This window comes from Melospiza georgiana, chromosome 9, assembly GCF_028018845.1.
Source record: "Melospiza georgiana isolate bMelGeo1 chromosome 9, bMelGeo1.pri, whole genome shotgun sequence".
Lineage (NCBI taxonomy): Eukaryota > Metazoa > Chordata > Aves > Passeriformes > Passerellidae > Melospiza > Melospiza georgiana.
Genome location: NC_080438.1, coordinates 7712179 through 7734476, shown reverse-complemented (window position 1 = coordinate 7734476; position 22298 = coordinate 7712179). Strand labels below are relative to the sequence as shown.

The window sequence follows — 22298 nt, the reverse complement described above, 5'->3', positions numbered from 1 at the left end:
GAACTCCCAAAGCCTGAAGGGAACTGAGGATTTAGATTAATGAATGCCTGCACAACCATTTGGATGAACTTTTGTGTCTGTTGATGCGTCAGTGCTTTAGCCTTGGGTAACACTTTGCTTTTATGGCAGTGTTATACCACTGAAAATACTGATTTATTGTTACAAAGGGGTCCTGCCTTGGAAATTATCTTCTATTTTGATGGCAAAGAACACAGTGGAATATTTGGAAGATAGATTTTCACCTCTCTTTCTCTCTGTATGCTGTGAATAAGTGTAGTTCTGCTGCAGTCCTTGGAGTTAGGCTGAGTTGTTACAGCTGAATTACTCATGGGATGGCTTTATCTGTCACTGGATTCACTGGAGGTTTCATTCTTTTCTCCTCAAACCCAGTCTAGTCTCGCAACCACCTGAGAGGTGCTGAGTGACTGTTCTCCTCACATTTGCTCCCTGCAGCTCCCCCATCCATCAGTGGGATTGATGGGGACCTGCCTGAGGAGGTGACTGTGCTGGTGAGCAAAGAGGCAGCCATGGAGTGCATTCCCACTGGGAGCCCTTCCCCAAGGATCACCTGGCAGAAGGATGGCCAGCTCCTGGCAGAGGATGACAAACACACATTGCTGTCCAATGGAAGGAGGTTACAGGTAGTGTCATCTTTTTTGTAGTGGAAAAACTGGGGGTTGGCAACAAAAAACTGTCTGCTTTTGCTCAGTAGGAAGTATTTTCTTCTTCCTACAAGTTGCTGCAAATAGCACCTTAGGAGTTTTTGTCCTTTGTTCCTGTCCCTCACCTGCTGCTTGTCACTCTCATGTAATTCCTCAGATCCAACCATTTGTGGGATCATGGTATGAACCACATCACTTGAAATCACTTACTTTTAAATATTATTGACTTTTTTTTGAGCAAGTAATGAAAATAGTGTATGCTGAAGAACTTCCCTTTGCAGTGATGAACGAAATTGAATAAAACAGTGAAAGCAGAGAGCTGGGCTTAATCCTCTCCACTTGCTTCTTTGGCAGTGAGTTGTCTATATATTAGCTCCAAAGCCATATTTTGTCTCTTTTTGCCTTAGATTTTGAATTCCCAAATAACAGATACTGGCAGGTATGTCTGCATTGCAGAAAACATAGCTGGAAGTGCCAAGAAGTATTTTAACCTCAATGTTCACGGTAAGTACTCTCATCCATAACTTCTGTCTTCTGTCAAATGCTGGTTCAGCTTGGGTGTGTTATTTTTAGCAGACTGCTCAGACCCCCTCAGGTTCATTCATGTGAGCCCTAATGGGTGTGATGGAGATTGTGACAGACCAGAACTCAAATATCAGTTTAAAGTACCTTGAAAGCATTTGGCTTTTGATACCACGTGGCTTTAGGTCCCCATATATGTTCCAGAAAGGTGGGAATTGTAATTGAGGGAGCCTTGTGTGGTGCTGTGTTCACCCAGTTGGAGTTGCTGAGCCCTGGAATCATGAATTATAAGTAGGTTGGATTATAGCCTGTTTTGATATATTCAGAAAATGCATTTTTTCAAAGAAATGAGTGATAGAAAGCATCAAACAAAGGTACATAGCTTGTAAAAGCTTGGGTTTTAGAAATGTGCCCTTTGTGGTTCCTTTCTGTTCTCTATTTTTGGTTTTCTTGTGGAGTTACAATAGGGTTAAAGTAAATGTTGGCTTTAGGCATCAGAAGTCTAAGAAAAATACAATCAAGACATTTTTCATAAAACAGTTTCCGCTATGTCCCCTTCCCTCTCCCGATAATTTCAGAAAATCAAGACATCTCTAATTAACATTTCAGAGAAAACCCAGACTTCCCATTGTATTTCTGCCCACTTTCAGCTTTCCATCCTGAAAAGAAGTATCATTCCCACTAATTCTTCTGTACCATTCCATGTTTCAACCCAACAAGGAATACTGGCAGCTACATGTTTTTCTGCTTTATCTGATAGAAAACAAGGGCTGTACTTTCTCCCATTTAAAGACAGTACCAGCATCCCAGGAAAGTGAGGAGTCAGATTATTGCACCCAGAATAATTGAATTTTTTCCTCTGTCACATATGCAGCAAATTTACCTACTACATGGCACAGATTTATAACACGTTTTGCTACTCGGTAATGCACTTAGCCAAAAATAGTGTTGTCGTGGGAAAAATTTGCCCTAGAGTTGTTCTCTGAGAAATTATTTTCTGGTCAGACAGTGGAGTCTGCCCAGATTTCCTGATGTGTGAGTTTTGCATTTAAATCAAAATATTTCACTTTTCCTGACATTCGTGTTTAAATTTAAACTTCTGTCTTTAAAACATCTGGTTTTAGTGACTATGGCTGAATACTATTCTCTTAAAAGAAATATTTGCATGAATTCTAACTCAATAGTATTAGCAACTTAGGTCTATTTTTCTTAATGCAGTTCAATTTGAAAAATTAGAGTGTAGCTGTTCAGGAAAAGACCACACAGGGTGAAGCACTAAGGAAAATGCATTATCAGTAAGCAGCAGGATCTGTGTTTTGTCAATGTCACAAAAAAGACTGTTTCCCAGCATTTTTATGTGTTTCTAATAGAACTGCTCCCATAAGTTTAAATAAAATACTGAAGATGATCTGAATAATAAAACAAATACAACACCTTTTAAAACATAGGAAATAAGCACCCAGATTTAAAATAGTAGGGAAATAATAGGTAATTTTCATGCTGAGTGCTGTATTTGAGCCCCTGACTGTGACTTTATGCACATACAGATACACTTGCATAAGCAGAGTACCTGTGGTACATTTGTGGGTGCTTTTTGCTGCAGAAATTGAAATCAACACTGCCACAATTTAAGCAAGTTCCATTAAAGACTGCTGAGATTTGGCCCTGTACATTAAATTACCCACTGCCAATAATCGCATCTGTGGAAGATGAACTGTAAAAGTAAATAAATACAAATAACTATCAAATGCCGTCACATCACAATTCTCCACTTGCTCTGGTGAACCATTTAATCCTCTTTATCAGGGAAGTATTCCAAGCTGAAAAATACAGGCTGGATTCCCCATTTACATGGGCTGCTCTTGTTTGTGCAGTGCCCAGAGGAGCCATAAAGTTGCCTTAATGACTGGTTTGTGTCACTCAAGTGGCAGCAAACAGCTGGAGCATTTCAGGGGGAGATGGGCCAAAATACTTCAGTGTTTCTGTCTTTGAAGAGGAGGATTCCATGTGTTCTTTGGAATGATTTTTCCACCCAATAAAGCCAAGAACATGCTTTTGCCTTCCTCTTAAGTGTTTTATATATCCCCACTGCAAAAACATGGCAACTGGAGCTTGGGGGTTATTAAAAGGAAGAGATTTACAGTTCTTTCATTCTAAATCATTCTTGTAGAAAGGTCACATGTCAAAGTATTCTTGATTTAAAAATTCTGGGACTTGTAAGCTTAAGGAATGCACCCCTTGGAGCAATGCTGCATGCCAGGATTTTCCAGTGCTTAGCTCACTGCTAAGCAACAGGTTTGTCTGGTTGACAGAACCACTCTGAACTGTGTTGGGAGGAAAAAATTTGGGGTCTCTGTAGGTGGAAAATTGATTGTTCCAGAGAGAACAGGAGCAGCAAGGAATCAGGAAGAAGTGGTAGTCATCCTGTGTATCCTGACAGTGGGAATTTGCTGTATCCTGCCTCACACAGCAAATGTCCATGAGCACTGATAGAAAATTGGCAGTGCATTGTCAGGATCTCGTGTAGGTTCACTAGCCCTCCCAAGCGGCCAGCACAGAAGGACTGCAAATGGAGTAATTGACATTGTTGTGAAGTACAGGACCATTGGGTTGTTTCAGTCTCATTTGCAGATGCATCCAAAGAGCAGTAGATCCATTCATAGGATGTGGAAGATTTTTGCAACCTGGCCCTTTGGCAAAATGCAGCAATTCAGCTTTAATATAGTAAATCACGATCTTGTGGGAGATCCTTTGCTGATGCAGTAATAGGTGCTATTAATGTATTTCTCTCTCCACAGTTCCTCCAAGTGTTGTTGGGACTAACCCTGAGAATCTGACCGTGGTGGTGAATAATTTCATCTCTCTGACTTGCGAGGTCACGGGCTTTCCACCTCCTGATCTCATCTGGCTCAAGAATGGAAAGCCTATCAGTTCAAATTCCAACACTTTTATTGTGCCTGGTGAGGAATCTCAGCTATTCTGCAGCCTTTGGGCTCAGCTTCTGTCTGGTTTGTCCTGACAGGGCCCATGGCCACTCTTCATGGAGCACAGTGCCTGTGCTCAGCCTGTTACACCTGCAATTCTAAACCAGCCTTTGGGATTGGCACAGTCAGCACAGAGCAAACCTCCAGCTTTCTCTCCTCGCTCCAGGTGCTCGGACGCTGCAGATTCCCCGAGCCAGGCTGTCGGATGGTGGAGAGTACACTTGTACTGCCAGGAACCAAGCTGGGGAAAGTCAGAAGAAGAGCTTCCTAACCGTCCTTGGTTTGTGTTTTGCTATTTTCTGAAATAGTATTTGTTGCTTGGGAAGCGTGGGGAGGTTTATCTGCGTTATGGGGTTGTTTCAGCGCAATGCAGAGCTGACTGTGGGCTCCCTCCCCAGTGCCCCCGAGCATCAAGGCGCAGGGGGGGGCGTCGGTGACGGCGCTGACCGTGCGCGTGGGCACCCCGGTGACCCTGGACTGCGAGTCCAACGCCATCCCTGCCCCTGTCATCACCTGGTACAAGAACGGCCGCCTCCTCCCTGACTCTGCTGCCCTGGAGGTCCTGGCAGACGGACAGACCCTGCGGATAAAGGCTGCAGAGGTGGGCCAGGCTGGGGGGAGGCTGCATCTGCCACTGCTCTGCCTCTGCCAAGCAATTATTTCACTCTTTAGTGGTGTGTTTTACTTGCTGTACATGGGACATGTGTTTCCTGGAGGCTTTTCATCCTGTGAGAAGCACTTTGAGTTGGCAGAGGCACAGGTTGTTAATGTCTCTAAACTGTAGCATGAAAATAAGAATCCATAATGATTTCTTTTAAAACTTGTTTCAGGTTTCTGACACAGGACAGTATGTGTGCAAAGCCATAAATATTGCGGGACGAGATGATAAAAATTTCCATCTCAATGTTTATGGTAAGCGCCCTCTGCATCATCTACGATAGTTATTATAATAACACAAACTTAGCAGATTAGGCACTTCCAAATCAGTTTACATAACATTCTTACTGCTTCTATTCCATTCACAGTGCCTCCAAGTATAGAGGGCCCTGAGCAAGAGCTGGTCAGTGAATCCATCAGTAATCCTGTCACCTTTGTGTGTGATGCTACTGGAATTCCTCCACCCACATTAGTGTGGCTTAAGAATGGAAAACCAATAGGTAATATTTCTCATGCTTTTCCCTCCTCTTCTTCCCCTCTTTGAGGCACCACTTTGCTGTTTGCTGTCTGGTTTGTGTTTCTTCTTTATTTGTCTCTAGACATTTATGAGAACTGATTGAAATCTTTGTTTAGAAACTTTGATGGAACAATTTCTCCCAAAAGAGACGTTTGCTCCCTGTAACTGGTTTGGAATGATGACTTGTTTATGTATTTCAGAAAACTTGGATTCCCTTGAAGTTCATATTTTATCTGGTGGAAGCAAGCTTCAGATCGCTCGCTCTCAGCTCCTGGACAGTGGCACCTACACGTGTATTGCCTCCAATCCAGAGGGGAAAGCTCAGAAATCCTATGTGCTTTCCATCCAAGGTAAGAGACGGGGAGGATGCAGGGAACACAGCTAATGGAACATTGGGTAAATGTGACACTGTCTGTGCTGGGGACACTGAGATCACATAACCACATAGAAAAGTCCAGAATTTGGACTGTTACTTTTGTAACCAGAGGGGAGAGTGGTTGGAGAATTCAATACTTCTAGTCCAAAATTTGCATGGAAAAGAATATCCTTAAGCCCTGACTGTGGAACTTGAACAGTGTTCTGCAGTTTGTGTGTGTGTCTGCTGCTGGTCACATCCTTCCTCCTGCTGAGCACTGGAGCTGCCTTGGTTGGTTGTGGAGCAGCACACAGAGGTGGATTCAGGAGCAGTAGTACCTGTTGTGCTATGACAGGAGTTAGCAAAGACCTACTGCCAGAATTTCCTTAGGAATACTTTCCCCACCCCCACCTCAAATGACAAACCCTTATTTGTTATGGAATTGCCTCCTGCCTTGCTGTGAATCACCCTTAACCTGCAACTGTTGTGTTTTCCTCTGTTCCTAATGACTCATCCCCACTAATTGCACTGGTGTACCCCTGCCTGCCAGTTTCTCCCTAAGTTTAGGAATGGAATGTCAAGCTGGTTGTTTGACCAAATGTGTCTGAAATTGCTTGAAATGCTCAGAACTTATTAGTGGAACTGACAGTCTTGACTTCATGGATAGGAGGACTTTCATCCTTGTTCCTTGGGAATGCAGGCTGGAAATGGCTTTGATTAGGATGGAATTAGGGTGGCTGTTCACAGGGCTATGATGGTGTTGGGTACAGAATCCAAGACTGGTTTGGGCTAGAAGGGATCTGCCATGGGCTGGGACACCTTCCACTATCCAAACCCTGTCCATCTTGGCCTTGGACACTTCCATGGGTCCAGGGGCAGCCACAGCTGCTGAGAGCCTGCCCCAGGTGCTGTACTAAGTGCTGGTGCCCATGAGCTGCTGCAGTGAGGCTGTTTCTAGTTCAGGTTACATTTCTTGCTGCTGAATCTCATCCTTTTGTGGTGCATTTCCAGTTCCTCCCAGTATTGCTGGCTCTGAGATGCCGAGCGAGGTCAGTGTCCTCCTGGGAGAGAGCGTCCAGCTGCTCTGCAATGCCACTGGCGTGCCCTCCCCGGATGTGCAGTGGCTGAAGGATGGAAAAACAGTTGCCAGCGATGATTTACAGAGGATAAGGCAAGAAAAACTAGCAGACACTGCATTCTCTTCAATAATTTTAAGGGCCCTAAGGGGGGAATATGAGGAGATCCTGAACTGGAGCTTAGCCAGGTTAAGAACATCATCTCCCTCCTCAGCTTCTATAAATTAAGTATAATTTATTAGTCCTTTGATTTTTAAAAATTTCATTTTCTTAACAGAGATAAGTTCATGATATTTATGTCTTTCTCAGTTAATGAATTCCATAAATATTTATTCGCTTCATGAAAGTTCATTAAGGTCATTTAGTTCCTTTGGAGGGGAAAGATCTGAGGCATGGAAGTATTTCACTTAAAGCTTATCATTATGGGTCCTTCAGAAGCCTGACTGGAGTTGAATCTTAAAACCAAGTTAAACAGGACATGTCTAGGAAAAACTTCTTAGCCTATCTCTAACAGAAATATTTTGCAAAACATGATGCTTCTCTCATCAAGCTGCCAGGAGGATAGAGGTAGTTACTGAAATGTCCAGAGCAGATTGTTTATTTGCTAGGTCAGAGGAACAGTAAACAAACTCCCTGTGCTTTGTGATGGTCCTTGTAGAGTGACTCCAGATGGCAGCACATTAAACATCTCCAGAGCTCTCACTTCAGACACAGGAAAATACACTTGTGTGGCTACTAACCCTGCAGGAGAGGAGGACAGGATTTTCAACCTGAATGTGTATGGTGAGTTCTGCCAGATGTGAAACCCAAGCCTGCTCCATAATCCATCCCTGGGAGTGCTCCCAAGGGAGAGCCCAGGGAGGAATGCCTGTCTGCAGTGGAATCCTGCATGCACATGTTTCCAATTGCCTCTGCTGTAGATATTACACAGGATGCTCTGTCAATGACAAAAGGGTTGAAATTGCTGGTAAATGTGTTTTGGGATAAACAGGAATTAATTCTTGGGTGGATTTCATAATAGAGGGATTCTGCTTGTGGTGATTTTTTATTTCTTGTGGGGAAGATTATATTTGGGCTGATTTCCTGTGACCCTGCTGTTTTGTTGTATTATCTTCCCTAATTCCAATCAAAGCACATCAGCCATGAGCAGAGTGGTATGAAGGGAGCTGATAGTTAAAGGTCCCGAGAGTTTAAAAATGAGGGAGTGTTGGAGGAAGTTGCACAGTTTGACATCCAGTGGCTAGTGAGTGTAATCCTTTAGCAGCATAGAGAGTGGATATTTTAAGTTGGGGAAAATGTGGTCATTAAGTGAAGGGAGGAGAGGAGAGTTCTGCCCAGGCAGGGTTTCTCTGCAGGGTAGGTGTCTGTCCCCCTTACACAGACTCACAGTCACTGGGAACACAGGCATGAGCAGAACAGTAAGAGATGACCTTTGGTATCATAAAAAACAGTGCTGAATGATCACAGCACATCTTTTTGGTGCAGAATGGCTCTGCACAACAGCAGGGAGTTTGTGCTCAGTTTGCATTGGCTGAAGTTCATGCAATAACCAACTTAAAAGTCTTGTTGGTGTCACTGTCACAGTGAGTGATGGGATTCTAACTGAGCCAGTGCCTGGAGCTGCACCTGGCTGGGCTTCTTTACATGGTGAACCCCCCAAGGCTGTGGCTTTCAAACTAACCTCTAACCCCAAAGAGCCCCAAAGCAGCAGTTTGTGTCATCATCCAGAATACTTACCTAGGCATTTTGAACTTTCTCCATTCAAGAATGAAATAAGCAGATGCATCCAGACACCAATAAATTAACTTTCCTCCTCTGTGATTTCACTGTATTATAGATTTATTGAAGGCCATGAGTTTGAGTCGTCCCTTCTGGCCCTTCTGGATGGGTTCAGCCCATCCCTTCCTGCACTGTCCTTCTCTCCTCAGGAACTTCAGGCCCTAAGCTATGTCTTACTTGCTGCAGGTTGGCAAATCAAAGAGAAGTCTACTATCATTACACAGTGCCTCTGTTTTGAAATATATAAATGGATGATTTTTAGTGCTCAATATTATTGTCTGAGGGTTTACTCTACCAAAAATGGATCCTCTTACTGAATTGCCAGTGGGGCATTAGGGGCAGGATTTCCTGCAGGGTGAAATGGTTTCAAGAGCCTGTTTTAATGCGTTCCTTTCTATCATCTACAAAATGCAGTTCCTCCAACAATAGCCAATAGTAAAGATGAAGCAGAGGAGCTCACCGCCCTTTTGGACACCTCCCTAAATATTGAATGTGCTGCTGCTGGCACCCCCCCACCACAGCTCCACTGGCTGAAGAATGGCCTTCCTCTGTCTGTCTCCTCCCAGATCAAGCTCCTCTCAGCTGGGCAGATCCTCAGGTTGGTTTTCTTTTCTTTTAACTGGCTGACTTTCTGTTCTTTTTTGCGGTACCAGCATAATTCTGCTGTATTTTTGGAAGCAAGAGTAAAATTTGATCCAAACCACCCATAATAAAAGTAATGTGTTCCATTTACAGCTTGCTTTAATTGCTTTTTCCATAGGCTTACCCGAGTGCAGATATCTGATACTGGAGTGTACACTTGTGTAGCATCTAACAGGGCTGGAGTGCACAACAAACATTACAACCTGCAAGTTTTGGGTGAGTGTCTCTGAAATGTTTTATGTAAAGAATCTTAATTCGTGATTTCTTAAACCTACTCTTTAGTTTTCTTTCTCACCAACGCCTTATTGGAGACAGCCACAAGTATATCTTAGAAATGATCACTGGGAAAATACTAACTTTTTAAAGTATTGGGGTTTTCCTAAATGGGAAGTGTTTTAACACTAGAAAGTCCTCACTTGAATTGTTACCCATAATCATAAAATCACAGAGTGGTTTGAGTTGGAAGGGACCTTAAAGCTCATCTAGTTCCAACTCCCATAATGTGTCACAGGATTTTTTTAGAAACTATAATATTCAATTTGTAAGCAAAGTTTAACACAGCTGTGTAAGTGGGGAAGTGCAGAAGGGCAGCTTGTTCCAGCTATTTTGTGCCTGGAATACCCCTGTGCTGGATGTGACAGAGCTCTGTCCCTGTGTTGTGTGTGACCGAGCTCTGTTCCCCTGTCCCTGTCCCGTGTGCGACTGAGCTCTGTCCCCTGTCCCCGTCCCATGTGTGACTGAGCTCTGTCCCCTGTCCCTGTCCCATGTGTGACTGAGTTCTGTCCCTCTGTCCCATGTGTGACTGAGCTCTGTCCCTCTGTCCCATGTGTGACTGAGCTCTGTCCCCTGTCCCTGTCCCATGTGTGACTGAGCTCTGTCCCCTGTCCCTGTCCCATGTGTGACTGAGCTCTGTCCCTGTCCCGTGTGTGACTGAGCTCTGTCCCTGTCCCGTGTGTGACTGAGCTCTGTCCCTGTCCCTGTCCCATGTGTGACTGAGCTCTGTCCCCTGTCCCTGTCCCATGTGTGACTGAGCTCTGTCCCTGTCCCGTGTGTGACTGAGCTCTGTCCCTGTCCCATGTGTGACTGAGCTCTGTCCCCTGTCCCTGTCCCATGTGTGACTGAGCTCTGTCCCCTGTCCCTGTCCCGTGTGTGACTGAGCTCTGTCCCTGTCCCATGTGTGACTGAGCTCTGTCCCTCTGTCCCGTGTGTGACTGAGCTCTGTCCCTGTCCCGTGTGTGACTGAGCTCTGTCCCCTGTCCCTGTCCCGTGTGTGACTGAGCTCTGTCCCTGTCCCATGTGTGACTGAGCTCTGTCCCCTGTCCCTGTCCCGTGTGTGACTGAGCTCTGTCCCCTGTCCCTGTCCCATGTGTGACTGAGCTCTGTCCCTGTCCCGTGTGTGACTGAGCTCTGTCCCCTGTCCCTGTCCCGTGTGTGACTGAGCTCTGTCCCTGTCCCTGTCCCATGTGTGACTGAGCTCTGTCCCTGTCCCGTGTGTGACTGAGCTCTGTCCCTGTCCCGTGTGTGACTGAGCTCTGTCCCCTGTCCCGTGTGTGACTGAGCTCTGTCCCTGTCCCATGTGTGACTGAGTTCTGTCCCCGTCCCGTGTGTGACTGAGCTCTGTCCCTGTCCCGTGTGTGACTGAGCTCTGTCCCTGCAGTGCCTCTCTCCTGTGTGTGACTGAGCTGTGTCCCCGCAGTGCCGCCCAGCCTGGACAACGCCGGGGGCACGGAGGAGGTGCTGGTGCTGCGGGGTGACACGGCCGTGCTGGGCTGTGTGAGCGATGGCTCCCCTGTCCCCAGCGTGTCGTGGCTCAAGGACGGCCTGGCCCTGCCCCTGGGGACCCGCCTGAGCTCCGGCAGGCGCGGGATGGTGCTGCAGGTGCTGGGGGCAGAGCCTGCAGACACGGGCAGATACACCTGCGTGGCCTCCAACGCCGCTGGGCACAGCAGCAAGCACTTCGTCCTCAAGGTGCTGGGTGAGTGCTCACCTGTCAGCATGACACTTTAAACACCTCCAGGGATAAGGAGCGTTTCCATAGGCTCACAGAATCGCAGAGTGGTTTGGGTTGGGAGGGACCTTAAAGCCCATCCAGTTTCACCCCCTGAATGAGCAGGGACACCTTCCACTAGCCCAGGTTGCTGCAAGCCCTGTCCAGCCTGGTCATTTCAATAATGATAAATGAGAGGAATAAAGAAATGAAAGATACCTAAAGATGTGTGAATGTGCAATTACACTATGTATTTACCAAGTACTGAAATGTGCTATAATTCATATAATTATGTGCTATAAATTAGTAACTTTGCTTAGCAGAAATTCAGCTTGACAGGGAGATGCACAGCTGAAAGCACAACAGTTAAAAGGCTGATAAATATATTTGCTGAAATTATATAATTTTTTATCTGTATTTTTTAAAACTTTTTCTAACTAATAATTCTAAATAATAAAATATGCAAATTAATAGGCAGAGTTAGATAGAAATTACCTGAGTTTCCTCAGTGAGTTCATGATACATTCAGAAATAATTCAATGTAGACTAATTTTACAGACTCTACCCACAAGATCAGTCAGTTTTTACAGGTGTTTTGAGTCTATAAAGAACTGGAATGTTTTTCCTTCTGCAGAGCCTCCTCATATCAATGGTTCAGATGAACCAGAAGAGCTCTCTGTCATTGTTAACAACCCACTTGAACTTCTCTGCATCTCCTCTGGCATCCCAGTGCCCAAAATCTCATGGATGAAGGATGGGCGCCCACTGCTGCAGACTGACAATATTCACGTGCTAAGAGAAGCCCTCCGAATAACCAGTGCTCAGGTAGAGTGTTTGTTTCAAAATGGGCTCAGTTCTGCAATCCCTAAAATGGTTCCTACCTTAGGACCATCCTCAGAGGTGTCCTAAAAACCCCTGAAATTCACCCACCTGCATTTGTGGTTAGAGAAGGGCCCAGGTCAAAGAACCTTTAAAAAGCTGCCTCAATAACCTAAGGCTGGGTCCAGCTGTGGATGCCCAGGTGAATTTCCCCAGACAGAAGTGAGATAAAGTTTGGGATCGATTGCTGCTTGTTTTGTTTGTAAAAGAAACGCTTCTGCGCTGTACAATGAGGAGTTCATAGGAAGGAGATGATGTTAATGACTGTGTGCACAAAAGGATAGCTTCAGTACCCAAACCTGAGCCTTCCTTAGGTGGATCCCTATAAGCCAGTTCTATCTTCAGTGATGGATACACATTATCCAGTGAGATTTTAGGGAGTCCTGCAACTCCTGAGCTATCTCTGAATAACCCCACCAAAATGAAATAAAGAAGTATTCAACAACTCCATTACTTTCTTTCCAGGCATTCTGTGTCTCCTGTGCTTGTGTTCAAGTGCTGCCTGTTGTATGTTGTTACTGTGTTTGTATTTCTTGGTTTTGCTGAGTTTTTCCCATAATCTGAAGTTTGTGCTGAAATTGTTCCTGTGTTTCCAGGTGGAGGACACAGGAAGATACACATGTTTAGCATCTAGCCTGGCAGGAGATGATGACAAGGAGTATTTAGTACGAGTGCACGGTAAGTTTAATTTAGGAAAAAAAAATTTCCTCAAACTGTAAACTGCAAAGGTACATGTCATCATCTCAGGTAACAAACACATATTCCTAAAGATGAAATATTCTGTGATATGATCATAATAGTGTTTCTCATTAAGGATGGTTATTCTGAATGTGATACACAGTGTGGTGTTTGTTAGGGTCCCCAGGATGAGGGAAGAGATTAATCTGACTCCACGTCTCAGAAGGCTGAGTTATTATTTTATGATATTATATTAAAAGAATGCTTTACTAAAACTATACTAAAGAAAGAGAAAGGAGACAACAGAAAGCTTAACAAGAATGATAAAGAAAACCTATGACTCCCCAGAGCCTGGATACAGCTGGACCATGACTGGTCATTAAATTAAAACAAATCACATGGAACCAAACAAACATTCACCTGTTGATAAACAATGTCAAAGCCACATTTCAAAGCAGCAAACACAGGAGCAGCAATCAGATACTTATTGTTTTCATTCCTCTCTGAGGCTTCTCACCTTCCCAGGAGAAAATCCTGGGCAAAGAGGATTTTTCAGAAAATATCATGGTGACAACACAATAAGAAGGGAGGTTCCACCTGATTTCTGTTACAATTCCAAGTCTTATTTTGAATATCCAAGAAGCTCACAGATGTCAGTATTGGTTGGATCAAGTTTACTATGCTCACTCTACAGACATGTGAAATATACTGCTATATTTAACACAGGTATTGAGAGGAAGAACTAATTAATGATACCACAGCTTTGCATTTATTTTAAACTTGAGATAAACTGGAAGTTTTCAATCAGTATTTTTCTTGACAGTTCATATGTGTGGTGTTGATTTTGTTCTCTGTGTTTTGTCCCAGTGCCCCCCAACATCGCCGGTACTGGAGGGCCCCAGGAGCTGGTGGTGCTGCAGAACAGCCAGGCTATTCTGGAGTGCAGGTCGGATGCTGTGCCCCCTCCCACCATCTCCTGGCTGAAGAATGGAGAGCTGCTGGAGGTACTGAGCTGCCAGCCTTGGTGCTGGCCTTCTGCTCGCTGCATTGTCACAGCAGTGCTCCAGGTGTCCTGCTCTGCTCACGCAGCCCTCAGCCCGAGTCACATACCCCCAGCTCAGAGCAGCTGGGTAGCCCCAGTGCCTGCAGTCAGCCCCAATGAGCCCCCAGAGCCAGTGGGTGGAGTGGCCATCCCGCTGTTACTTGTTCTTTTTTCCTTTAGGGGGATCCCTTGCTCCTCCTGGATCCTCTGAGCAATGCTAGAAGCCTTCGGTAAACTCCTGAATGGCTTCCCAGGAAAGGTAGCTGAGACAAGACTGCACTCTGTTTCCTTTGGCTATATTATGCATCCTCCTACTCTAGTAGCATTTAGAAAGGAATTGAAGTTCTTTAAAAGAAAATGGGTTTTGTACCAAGTGCATCTTTCCCGCTCAGAATTCCATAGTGCCATGGCAAGGCAGAGAGTCATTGCTGGTTGAGAGACAATTAATAAGGTGAGGATGGTTTGTAAGAAAAGAATTTTTTCTTTTCCATCCTTGGGACCACTCACAGAACAGGTCCTTCTTAGCTGAACATTAAGGTTCAGTTATTAATTAAAAATTTTCTCTCAACCTTTGTTCATTAATAAAGAAGAAACAAATAAGATAATGAATTTTCTCCTTTAGCTGAGATCCATCACTAAATCTTCACTCAAGTTTTTGCTTGTTTGCTTTCCTCTGACATGTCAGTCCTCAGACTCTTTCTCTGTGGTTGATTTAGAAGAATTAAATGTAACTGGAAGAAGGATCTGGTGGGTGAACATGTCTTAAAAAGGGCTGCTAGGGACCATGATCTTAATATAGCCCAGGAACCAACTGGAAACAAATTTAAAAGGACCGTTCTACTTCTGGACAGTTAATTCTCTAATTGGGTGGTGAGGTTTTTAAATGAAAACAAGATTGAACAAATCTTGGAAATTAAATACATGAATGCTTTTTGCCTTGGCCTTCATTGGAAAGCTTGTGTTTGGAAAGCAGTGCTTAGGGAACGTAAACCATGAAAAGCGGCTCCTGTTAAAAATATTCACCAGAAAACAAAAGTAGAGGAACAGCCTCTGTGACAGCCAGAGATGCTCAGATGGTAACCTGGGAATTATCTTTGCACTGTTAGTTCTCCTCCTGCCTCATGAACTCATGTCAGAATGTGAGGGCTGAAGCTTCTTGGGACTTCAAAGCCCATCCAGTCCCACCCACTGCCATGGGCAGGGACACCTTCCCCCATCTCAGGTTCCTCCAAGCCCTGTCCAGCATGGCCTTGGACACTGCCAGGGATCCAGGGACAGCCACAGCTTCTCTGGGCACCCTGTGCCAGGGCCTGCCCACCCATGAGCTCATATGCTAGACATCAGGAGAAATCAATGTTCTCCCCAGTGTCCAGCTGCTTTCTCAACCCCAAAGAAATGTAACAGCTGACTAATCCTGGGCAGCTGGAAATGGGTGTCCTTGGGTGTGGGAGGAGAGGTGAGGAGCTCCTTGGAAAATCATGCTCCTTGCCTGGAGAAGTGGAGGTGTCACAGTGACAGGAGAGGGCTGGAGAAAGGCAGGTTCTCAGCCTGCAGTGTTACTTCAATTCAAATATCACTGGTTTTGTGAAGCAGCTTTGTGGAGGTTGTCATTCCTCCCGCTTTTGTTGTCTTCCACTGGGCAGATTTTGAGGTGAGGCCTGCCCTAGTCCATCTCTGTGTGCTGAGTGATGGAATTGTGCAGCAGAACTATGGAAAGATCTGGCCTCCAGCAGCTTTGAAGTTGTGGCAGTCTTGAGGGATTTTGGAAATGCACGTTGAGACTTAAGAATAGAAGCCTCCTGGCCTAACCTGGCTTTTTTCAAACACTAAAATACTTTCTGAGTTTGTATTTTTTTTTTCCCAACATGAGTTTTCTGGCTTACTTTGAGTAGAGCCTAAGGATTAAGTTATAGCTTCATCCTCTGTCTTCTGTTATCTCTAGATTTCTGTGTTTAGAAACCATCACACAGGTTGTGTTCTCAACAGGAAAGGCCAGTGATAGCCCAGAATCTGCCAGTAACCCACCCTGGTGGTGAATTGTGTCACCTGAGAGCTCCAGCCCTGCACTGCAGCCTTGGAGCTGGTGCCTGGGGTGAGAGCAGAGTACCAGGGTGCTTGTGCAGAGCCACTGGAGTTTCATCTCTCTGGGGTGCCCTTCTCAGACCCTCTACCCAGAAGCGTAGAAGGGAATGTCAGCTTTAGTTCCAGAAGGTGGGCAGCACATACTGAAAAAGCTACATTTGTACTCTTTTTCCTGCTGGTTTTTGTCCAGTCAGGTCTCTGAGCACTCGTAGCTGATGTTGCTGTCAGTGATTGATGCAGACACAACCCAGGCTTGGTGTGGTGAAGCTCTCACTGAACTGGCTCCTGGCAGGGGCTGTGGTGTCACTGCAGGACTGGGAAGAGGGGGCAGCCTGTGCCCAGGACTGCTGGCTGGTGAACTGGCTGGTAAACTGAGCTGGCTAAGCCTGTGCTGCCTCCCAGCTGAGCCAGACTGTGATGCTGGAAGTGTAGAGAAACTTTGATTCCTTCTCCCTGTAGTGTGCATAGATAACAAGATAAATGAAATTAATCATGTGCTATTAGGTGCCCCTTTCCATAAAAGCTCCAAAGCCCTTTGGCTCTGTAACAGCTGCCTCCTTCAGGCACAAGCCTCACTAGGGGTTTCCATGGAGAACCAGTAGGCAATGCTAAGTTTTAAAAGCTTTCTTCACCCTTTTCTCTTCAGGGATGTAAAGGCAGGAGTGAGCTCAGTCCCTGGTTCATTGGTGCCCTTCTCTGCTGGCTGTTAGTGCTGTGCAGTGCAGATGTTCTGTGCAGAGGGGCCAGCAGTGAAGGGCTAAGCCCTGCCTGTGTCTGTGTGCCCGCAGGGAGGGCCCCGGCTGCGGATCCTGTCCAGCGGGAGGTACCTGCAGATCAACAACGCCGAGCTGGGGGACACTGCCAGATACACCTGTGTGGCCAGGAACGTGGCAGGGGAGACCACCAGGGAGTTCCTGCTGGCAGTGCACGGTAACCTCGGGCAACCCTGGGCTTTGCAGCAGTTCAGGCAGCAGGAACTGAGCATTTGTGGTCACTTTCCAGCCATGTGTTGGCCTCTCAGGCCATGCCCAAACTGTAGGGCCATGTGCATGGTCTCATGTCCCACTGCTGAGCCCACAGCTGGCCCCAGACTAAGGGACCTACTGGGCACTTGCAATGGCTCACTCTCCCATCTGTCTGTGCTTCCTGGATGCAGAGGCTGCATCCAGACATCATCCTGACATGGAGTCAGGATACATGCAGAGTGAACACCCATATCCACTGATATCACATATCAGTGAACACTGTCAAATGCTCTTGAACAAACCCAGAGCAATTCTTTGAAGCATTTGATTGGCACCCTGGGGACAAGGTTTCACAGCTGGCTCGAGAGTTGTGGCACATTCTCTGCAGCTGCAGAGGACAGGGCTTGAGGGGCCTTATGCTTGATACTTGTCCTGTGCTACCATAGCCTTGAGCTCTGTTTTAAACCTTTTTATTTTCTCACCTCTAGTCTGATGAGAAGTTATTCTACTCTCACACTCAGGTGACTGGAAGGAACTTTTCCCCCTTTTGCTGTTCTGTTTCCAGCCCAGTCACATGGGCCTTGCCTTACCCTGTGCCCCCAGTGACTGGCCTTACCTGGTCCAGCTAAAGTCCTTTTTTCTCCTTAGTGTGTAATCAGGAAGCAAGGATATTCCCACAGCCTTAGCTTGCTGAATTCCATGTGCTGAACTCCTGCTGTTTTAGCTCAGTAGTACCCTTTGCAGTACCGCTGACCTTTGCAATGCATTTCAGCCAAACTTTCTTTCTCCTTTCCTGCTGCACCTTGGCAATTACCATCACCCAGAATGGTAAGAAACTTGTTCCTGTCTTTGCAATGAACCCAGACCCACTGCTGCAGCTCTTTTCATGTGTTCAGTTTCAATCACTGCAGTGTAGAGTTACTTCTTTGTGTCATCAGCAGTTGTCCCTTGCAGTGGCTCCCACGATCCGGAGCAGCCCCCAGCCTGTCATGGTGCACATCAACACCTCTGCCCTGCTGGAGTGTGCTGCAGAAGGAGTTCCAGCCCCCAGGATCACCTGGAGGAAGGATGGGGCTGTTTTTACTGGAAACAATTCCAGGTATTGTCCAGAATTTTAGCATAAATATTCTTCATTGCTATTTAAGAATGTATTTATTACAGAAAATTTTTCTAGAGAAAAGTAGCAGCACCTAAGATTTCACCTTTTTGTTGTTAAGAAAGATTAAAAAATGCCTTTGGTAACCAAATATAATTATTCTGACATTAGAGATTTTGAAGAGTAAATGTGGAAGATCTTTAGATTTTTATACATACACAGAGTTTTGGGATGAAGCCAAGCAATTTAATGCAGACCAAAAGCTATTCCGTATTTTCTAATACAGGAAGATTTTTATACATGTTTTAGTACCAACTTTTATTATAGTGAATGGTTTCTGTCTCCTGACTGTTTTAGAAGGAAGAAGTTTGGCATTTTCTAGAACTGAGGAAATACTAAGCAATTCTGTTGTATTGCAAAGAAAAAGTGCAGGCATTAAGATTTTTAAGGTTAAATGAGAAACTAAAACAAAAGGGGATTGGCTGTTTTCTGTAAATCCAGTATCACTTATGTGACATCACCATGTCAGCCAGATTTCATAATTTCTTTGGGAAATGCATGTGCTGGGAAAGAGTGAGATTAGTGAGAGAACTGTGCCCAAATTAATGCATGCTTTATTTGGGCCGTTGGTTGTGTCCCCTGAGTCATCTCTTGTGTGCTCTGGCAGGGTGCCCTGTGGATGGCTGGTGGGCAGCCCCGTTTGCTCTGTTGCAGGTATTTGGTGCTGGAGGATGGCTCCCTGCACATCCCCTGGGCTCAGGTGGCTGACACGGGCAGATACGTGTGCATGGCCACCAACGCCGCGGGCAGCGAGCGCCAGCGCCTCGACCTGCACGTCCTCGGTAGGGCAGCCAGTCCACGGGCTGCAGGCTGCTGCTGACACAGGCAGTCTCACTTTAGCTCCTTCTTAGCTGCTCTGGTTAAAAAAAAAGGGGAGAAATAGTTGGAAAGTCCCAGCCTTACAGAGACGGGGCAACTGAGAGGTGTTTTAAAAGGTGTTATTCCACTATCAGTCTCATTGAAGGGTGAGACATAAGAGATGTAAAATTTAACACCATTCTATCAGAAGCCAACCTATTTCCTGGTTACAATACCTTATAAATGTTTTTCAGCCTGTTACCTTTGGCACACAGTGCTGCTAATACTTCTAACACCAATCACCTATTATTTTACCCCACATGGTCTTCCTACAATGCATCTTTCACAGCTCTAATTCTATAAAATATCTGATCTTTTTGCAAGGCCATCTTTTGAAACTTGTTTCTAGTTCAGTCTCTCAACAATATCATCTCTGTTCCATGGCCTAAGTCAGCACACTCTATCTCAGAGTTTGCATACAAATGTACAAGACCATGTGAACTTTCAGTCAGGTTTTGAGAATCCTTTACAAATCCATTTCTCACAAGAAATGTGTATATGTATGTATATATACATACACACACACATATACATATTCTAAATAATTATGCTTTGTTTGTTCTTAGTTCCTCCAACTATTGCTCCTGGGCAGACAAATATCACAGTTACTGTAAATGTGCAAACCACTTTGCCTTGTGAAGCCACTGGAATTCCCAGACCAGCAATTAGCTGGAAAAAGAATGGACATCCTCTTAGTGTTGATCAGAACCAGAATACATACAGGTGAGAGGTGTTTTCTTTTTCATTGTGGCTTTCAAGTTTTCAGGGATGATTTTGGGACTTGAAAAATCTATCTGTGCTTAAACACTACATTGCCAAGCCAGCAGATGCAATGTGCTGATTACCTGAGAAGGAAAGAAGTATTTCAATGGCTTTTACTTTCTTTTTCCTTTGTTCAGACTTCTGTCTTCAGGTTCCTTAGTAATTATTTCTCCCACTGTGGATGACACTGCTGTCTATGAGTGCTTTGTGTCAAATGAGGCAGGAGAAGATCAAAGGGCGATTGATCTCACTGTTCAAGGTAGAGGGGATATTGCTATTACATGTGTGTGCCATCCAGAACTTCTTTGGGGTGTTCTGGTGTTGATATTTTTATTTCATTCCTCTTTGATGCTCATATCCATAACTCTCTGGTATTTCCAGGAATTTGTAACAAATGAATGTGGGTGAATAACCTTTGCCCTGCTCTTGATTTTCAGTGCCCCCATCCATAGCTGATGAAGCCACAGAGCTCCTGGTGACAAAGCTCTCTCCAGTCGTGGTTTCCTGCACCGCCTCTGGTGTTCCCATCCCTTCAGTTCATTGGACCAAAAATGGCATCAAGTTGCTTCCCAGAGGAGATGGCTACAGAATTCTCTCTTCAGGTAATGTGCTGCAGGAAATCAGTGCAATCAGGCACATCCATAAGTAATGAATTACAGAAATGCAAACAATCCCCCAGAGATTCCCTCTCTGATAGCTTGGAATGAAATGAGGGATGCTGTAAGGGAGCACCCGTGCCTGGAGGATGCTCTGCATGATGTGGTGCTCTCTCTGCCCCAGGAGCTGTGGAGATCCCCTCTGCCCAGCTGGCCCATGGGGGCAGGTACACCTGCGTGGCCCGGAACGCTGCAGGCTCTGCCCACAGGCACGTCGCTCTGCACGTGCAGGGTAAGCTGGAGGCTGGTGAGCAAGGCTGTTCTAGCAGCCAGCATTGCTACTTCAGCCTGCTCAGGTTGTACAGTTTTAGTGCTCTTCTGTATTGTCCTAGCCTTGAATGTTTGCTTTTCCCTTTTTCTTTCATTCCACAGAGCCACCCGTGATCCAGGCCCAGCCGGGGGCGTTGGATGTCATTGTGAACAATCCCATTGTGCTGCCCTGTGAGGCCACGGGCACTCCTCAGCCCGTGATCACGTGGCAGAAGGAGGGCATCAACATCATCACCACAGGTATCCTCCCAAAGCCTGGGACCCTGCCTGCTCCTGTGACACAGACACCCATTTTCTTTTCTCGAACTTGGGTTTCTCCTCTCCTCTGGTTCACCAAACCAGAAGTGTCATACTTCAATTATATCTGTTTTAGGGAACAGTTACATGGTCCAGCCAAGTGGCAGTTTGCAGATTACCAGAGCAGCTGTGGAAGATGCTGGTACTTACATGTGTGTTGCTCAGAATCCGGCAGGCACTGCTCTGGGGAAGATCAAGCTGAAAGTTCAAGGTAAATCACCTTTTAAACTCCTTCTCTTGGTCCAAATACAATTCTGAGCGATAGAAAGGGACCTGGTGCTTTCCTTGATGTGATGCTGAACAAAGCTCAGGAGGTTTATTCCCTTTAGTTAGATGTCTGCTTTAGGGCATGCTTTTACATTTATTTTCACCAATAACAAAAGAGTTCCTTGCTTCTTACATCATCTAATTCTTTCAATAATTGTCTTTGTTGCTTTCAGTTCCTCCTGTTATCAAGTCCCACGTGGAGGAATATGTTGTTGCTGTTGATCAGTCTGTCACTCTGCAGTGTGAGGCTGAAGGCTACCCTGGGCCAGAGATCAGCTGGCACAAGGATGGGCAGCAGATAACAGAGTCCATGAGAAGGAGAATGCTGAGCACAGGAGCTCTGCAGATCCTGTTTGTGCAGCCCGGGGACAGCGGCCGCTACACCTGCACAGCAATCAATCCTGCTGGATCCAGCACCTCCAGCACTGAGCTGGCTGTGCACGGTAAGGAGCTCTTCCTGGGAGAATGGGGGGCACTGCAACAGCTGCTCCAGACAGGCTGAGGACTCCCCACCCCTGCAAGTTTACAAGGCCGGGTTGAATGGGACTTGGAACAACCTGGGATAGTCAAAAGTGTTCCTGTGCATGGCTGGGAGTTGGAATGAGATGGCCTCTAAGGTCCCTCCCAGCCCAAACCATCCTGTGATTCTATGATAAATGGGATTGTAGGGAAATTATGTGTGTTACCACTGTGACCCCACAGGGAGTAAGGAGCTAGGGATGTACAGCGGGGAGTTCAAGAAAATTGCGCTACTTAATATAGCGGAGTGTTACTAAGTTGTAATATTGGCAAGTTGCTTGAATCTTGGCACAGTCATTGATGAAAATGGACAATCTGGGATGTCCAGGCAAGGGATTGCTTCAGTCCAGTGTTGTGCTTGGATAATGCCCAGAGGAACTGTTTCTAATGACCTCCCCACAGTTCCACCCAGGATCCGCAGCACGGATACGCAGTACGCGGTCACGGAGAGCTCCCAGGCTGTTCTGTCCTGTGTGGCTGAGGGGATCCCAGCACCAACAATTAACTGGAGGAAGGACAACATGCTGTTAAAGGACACAGTGGGAAAATATCAAACTGTGCCTGGTGGAGACCTCATTTTGGACAGTGTTGTGGTAAGCTCCCTGCATCTAAGCTATTACTGGACACATTTGGCAGTGATAAGATCCACTTTTGGGTTAGTCATTGTTTTATTTTGATTTCTTGTT

General features: G+C 45.6%; 1 protein-coding gene across 1 annotated transcript in view; it reads left to right on the top strand.

Moving 5' to 3' along the window:
* Positions 1 to 22298, top strand: part of HMCN1 (hemicentin 1) — a 163760-nt gene that overhangs the window by 119083 nt on the left and 22379 nt on the right. Inside the window, exons 56-82 of the mRNA XM_058030107.1 lie at positions 454 to 641; positions 1070 to 1166; positions 3983 to 4144; positions 4335 to 4448; positions 4567 to 4769; positions 4999 to 5080; positions 5194 to 5325; positions 5543 to 5692; positions 6709 to 6868; positions 7432 to 7556; positions 8967 to 9150; positions 9313 to 9410; positions 10891 to 11169; positions 11816 to 12006; positions 12657 to 12738; positions 13606 to 13742; positions 16651 to 16792; positions 17782 to 17926; positions 18638 to 18765; positions 19408 to 19564; positions 19741 to 19862; positions 20041 to 20205; positions 20384 to 20491; positions 20632 to 20769; positions 20903 to 21037; positions 21267 to 21536; positions 22015 to 22205. Of these exons, the coding sequence (XP_057886090.1) occupies positions 454 to 641; positions 1070 to 1166; positions 3983 to 4144; positions 4335 to 4448; positions 4567 to 4769; positions 4999 to 5080; positions 5194 to 5325; positions 5543 to 5692; positions 6709 to 6868; positions 7432 to 7556; positions 8967 to 9150; positions 9313 to 9410; positions 10891 to 11169; positions 11816 to 12006; positions 12657 to 12738; positions 13606 to 13742; positions 16651 to 16792; positions 17782 to 17926; positions 18638 to 18765; positions 19408 to 19564; positions 19741 to 19862; positions 20041 to 20205; positions 20384 to 20491; positions 20632 to 20769; positions 20903 to 21037; positions 21267 to 21536; positions 22015 to 22205 (4085 nt within the window). The remainder of the gene's footprint in view (positions 1 to 453; positions 642 to 1069; positions 1167 to 3982; positions 4145 to 4334; positions 4449 to 4566; positions 4770 to 4998; positions 5081 to 5193; positions 5326 to 5542; positions 5693 to 6708; positions 6869 to 7431; positions 7557 to 8966; positions 9151 to 9312; positions 9411 to 10890; positions 11170 to 11815; positions 12007 to 12656; positions 12739 to 13605; positions 13743 to 16650; positions 16793 to 17781; positions 17927 to 18637; positions 18766 to 19407; positions 19565 to 19740; positions 19863 to 20040; positions 20206 to 20383; positions 20492 to 20631; positions 20770 to 20902; positions 21038 to 21266; positions 21537 to 22014; positions 22206 to 22298) is intronic.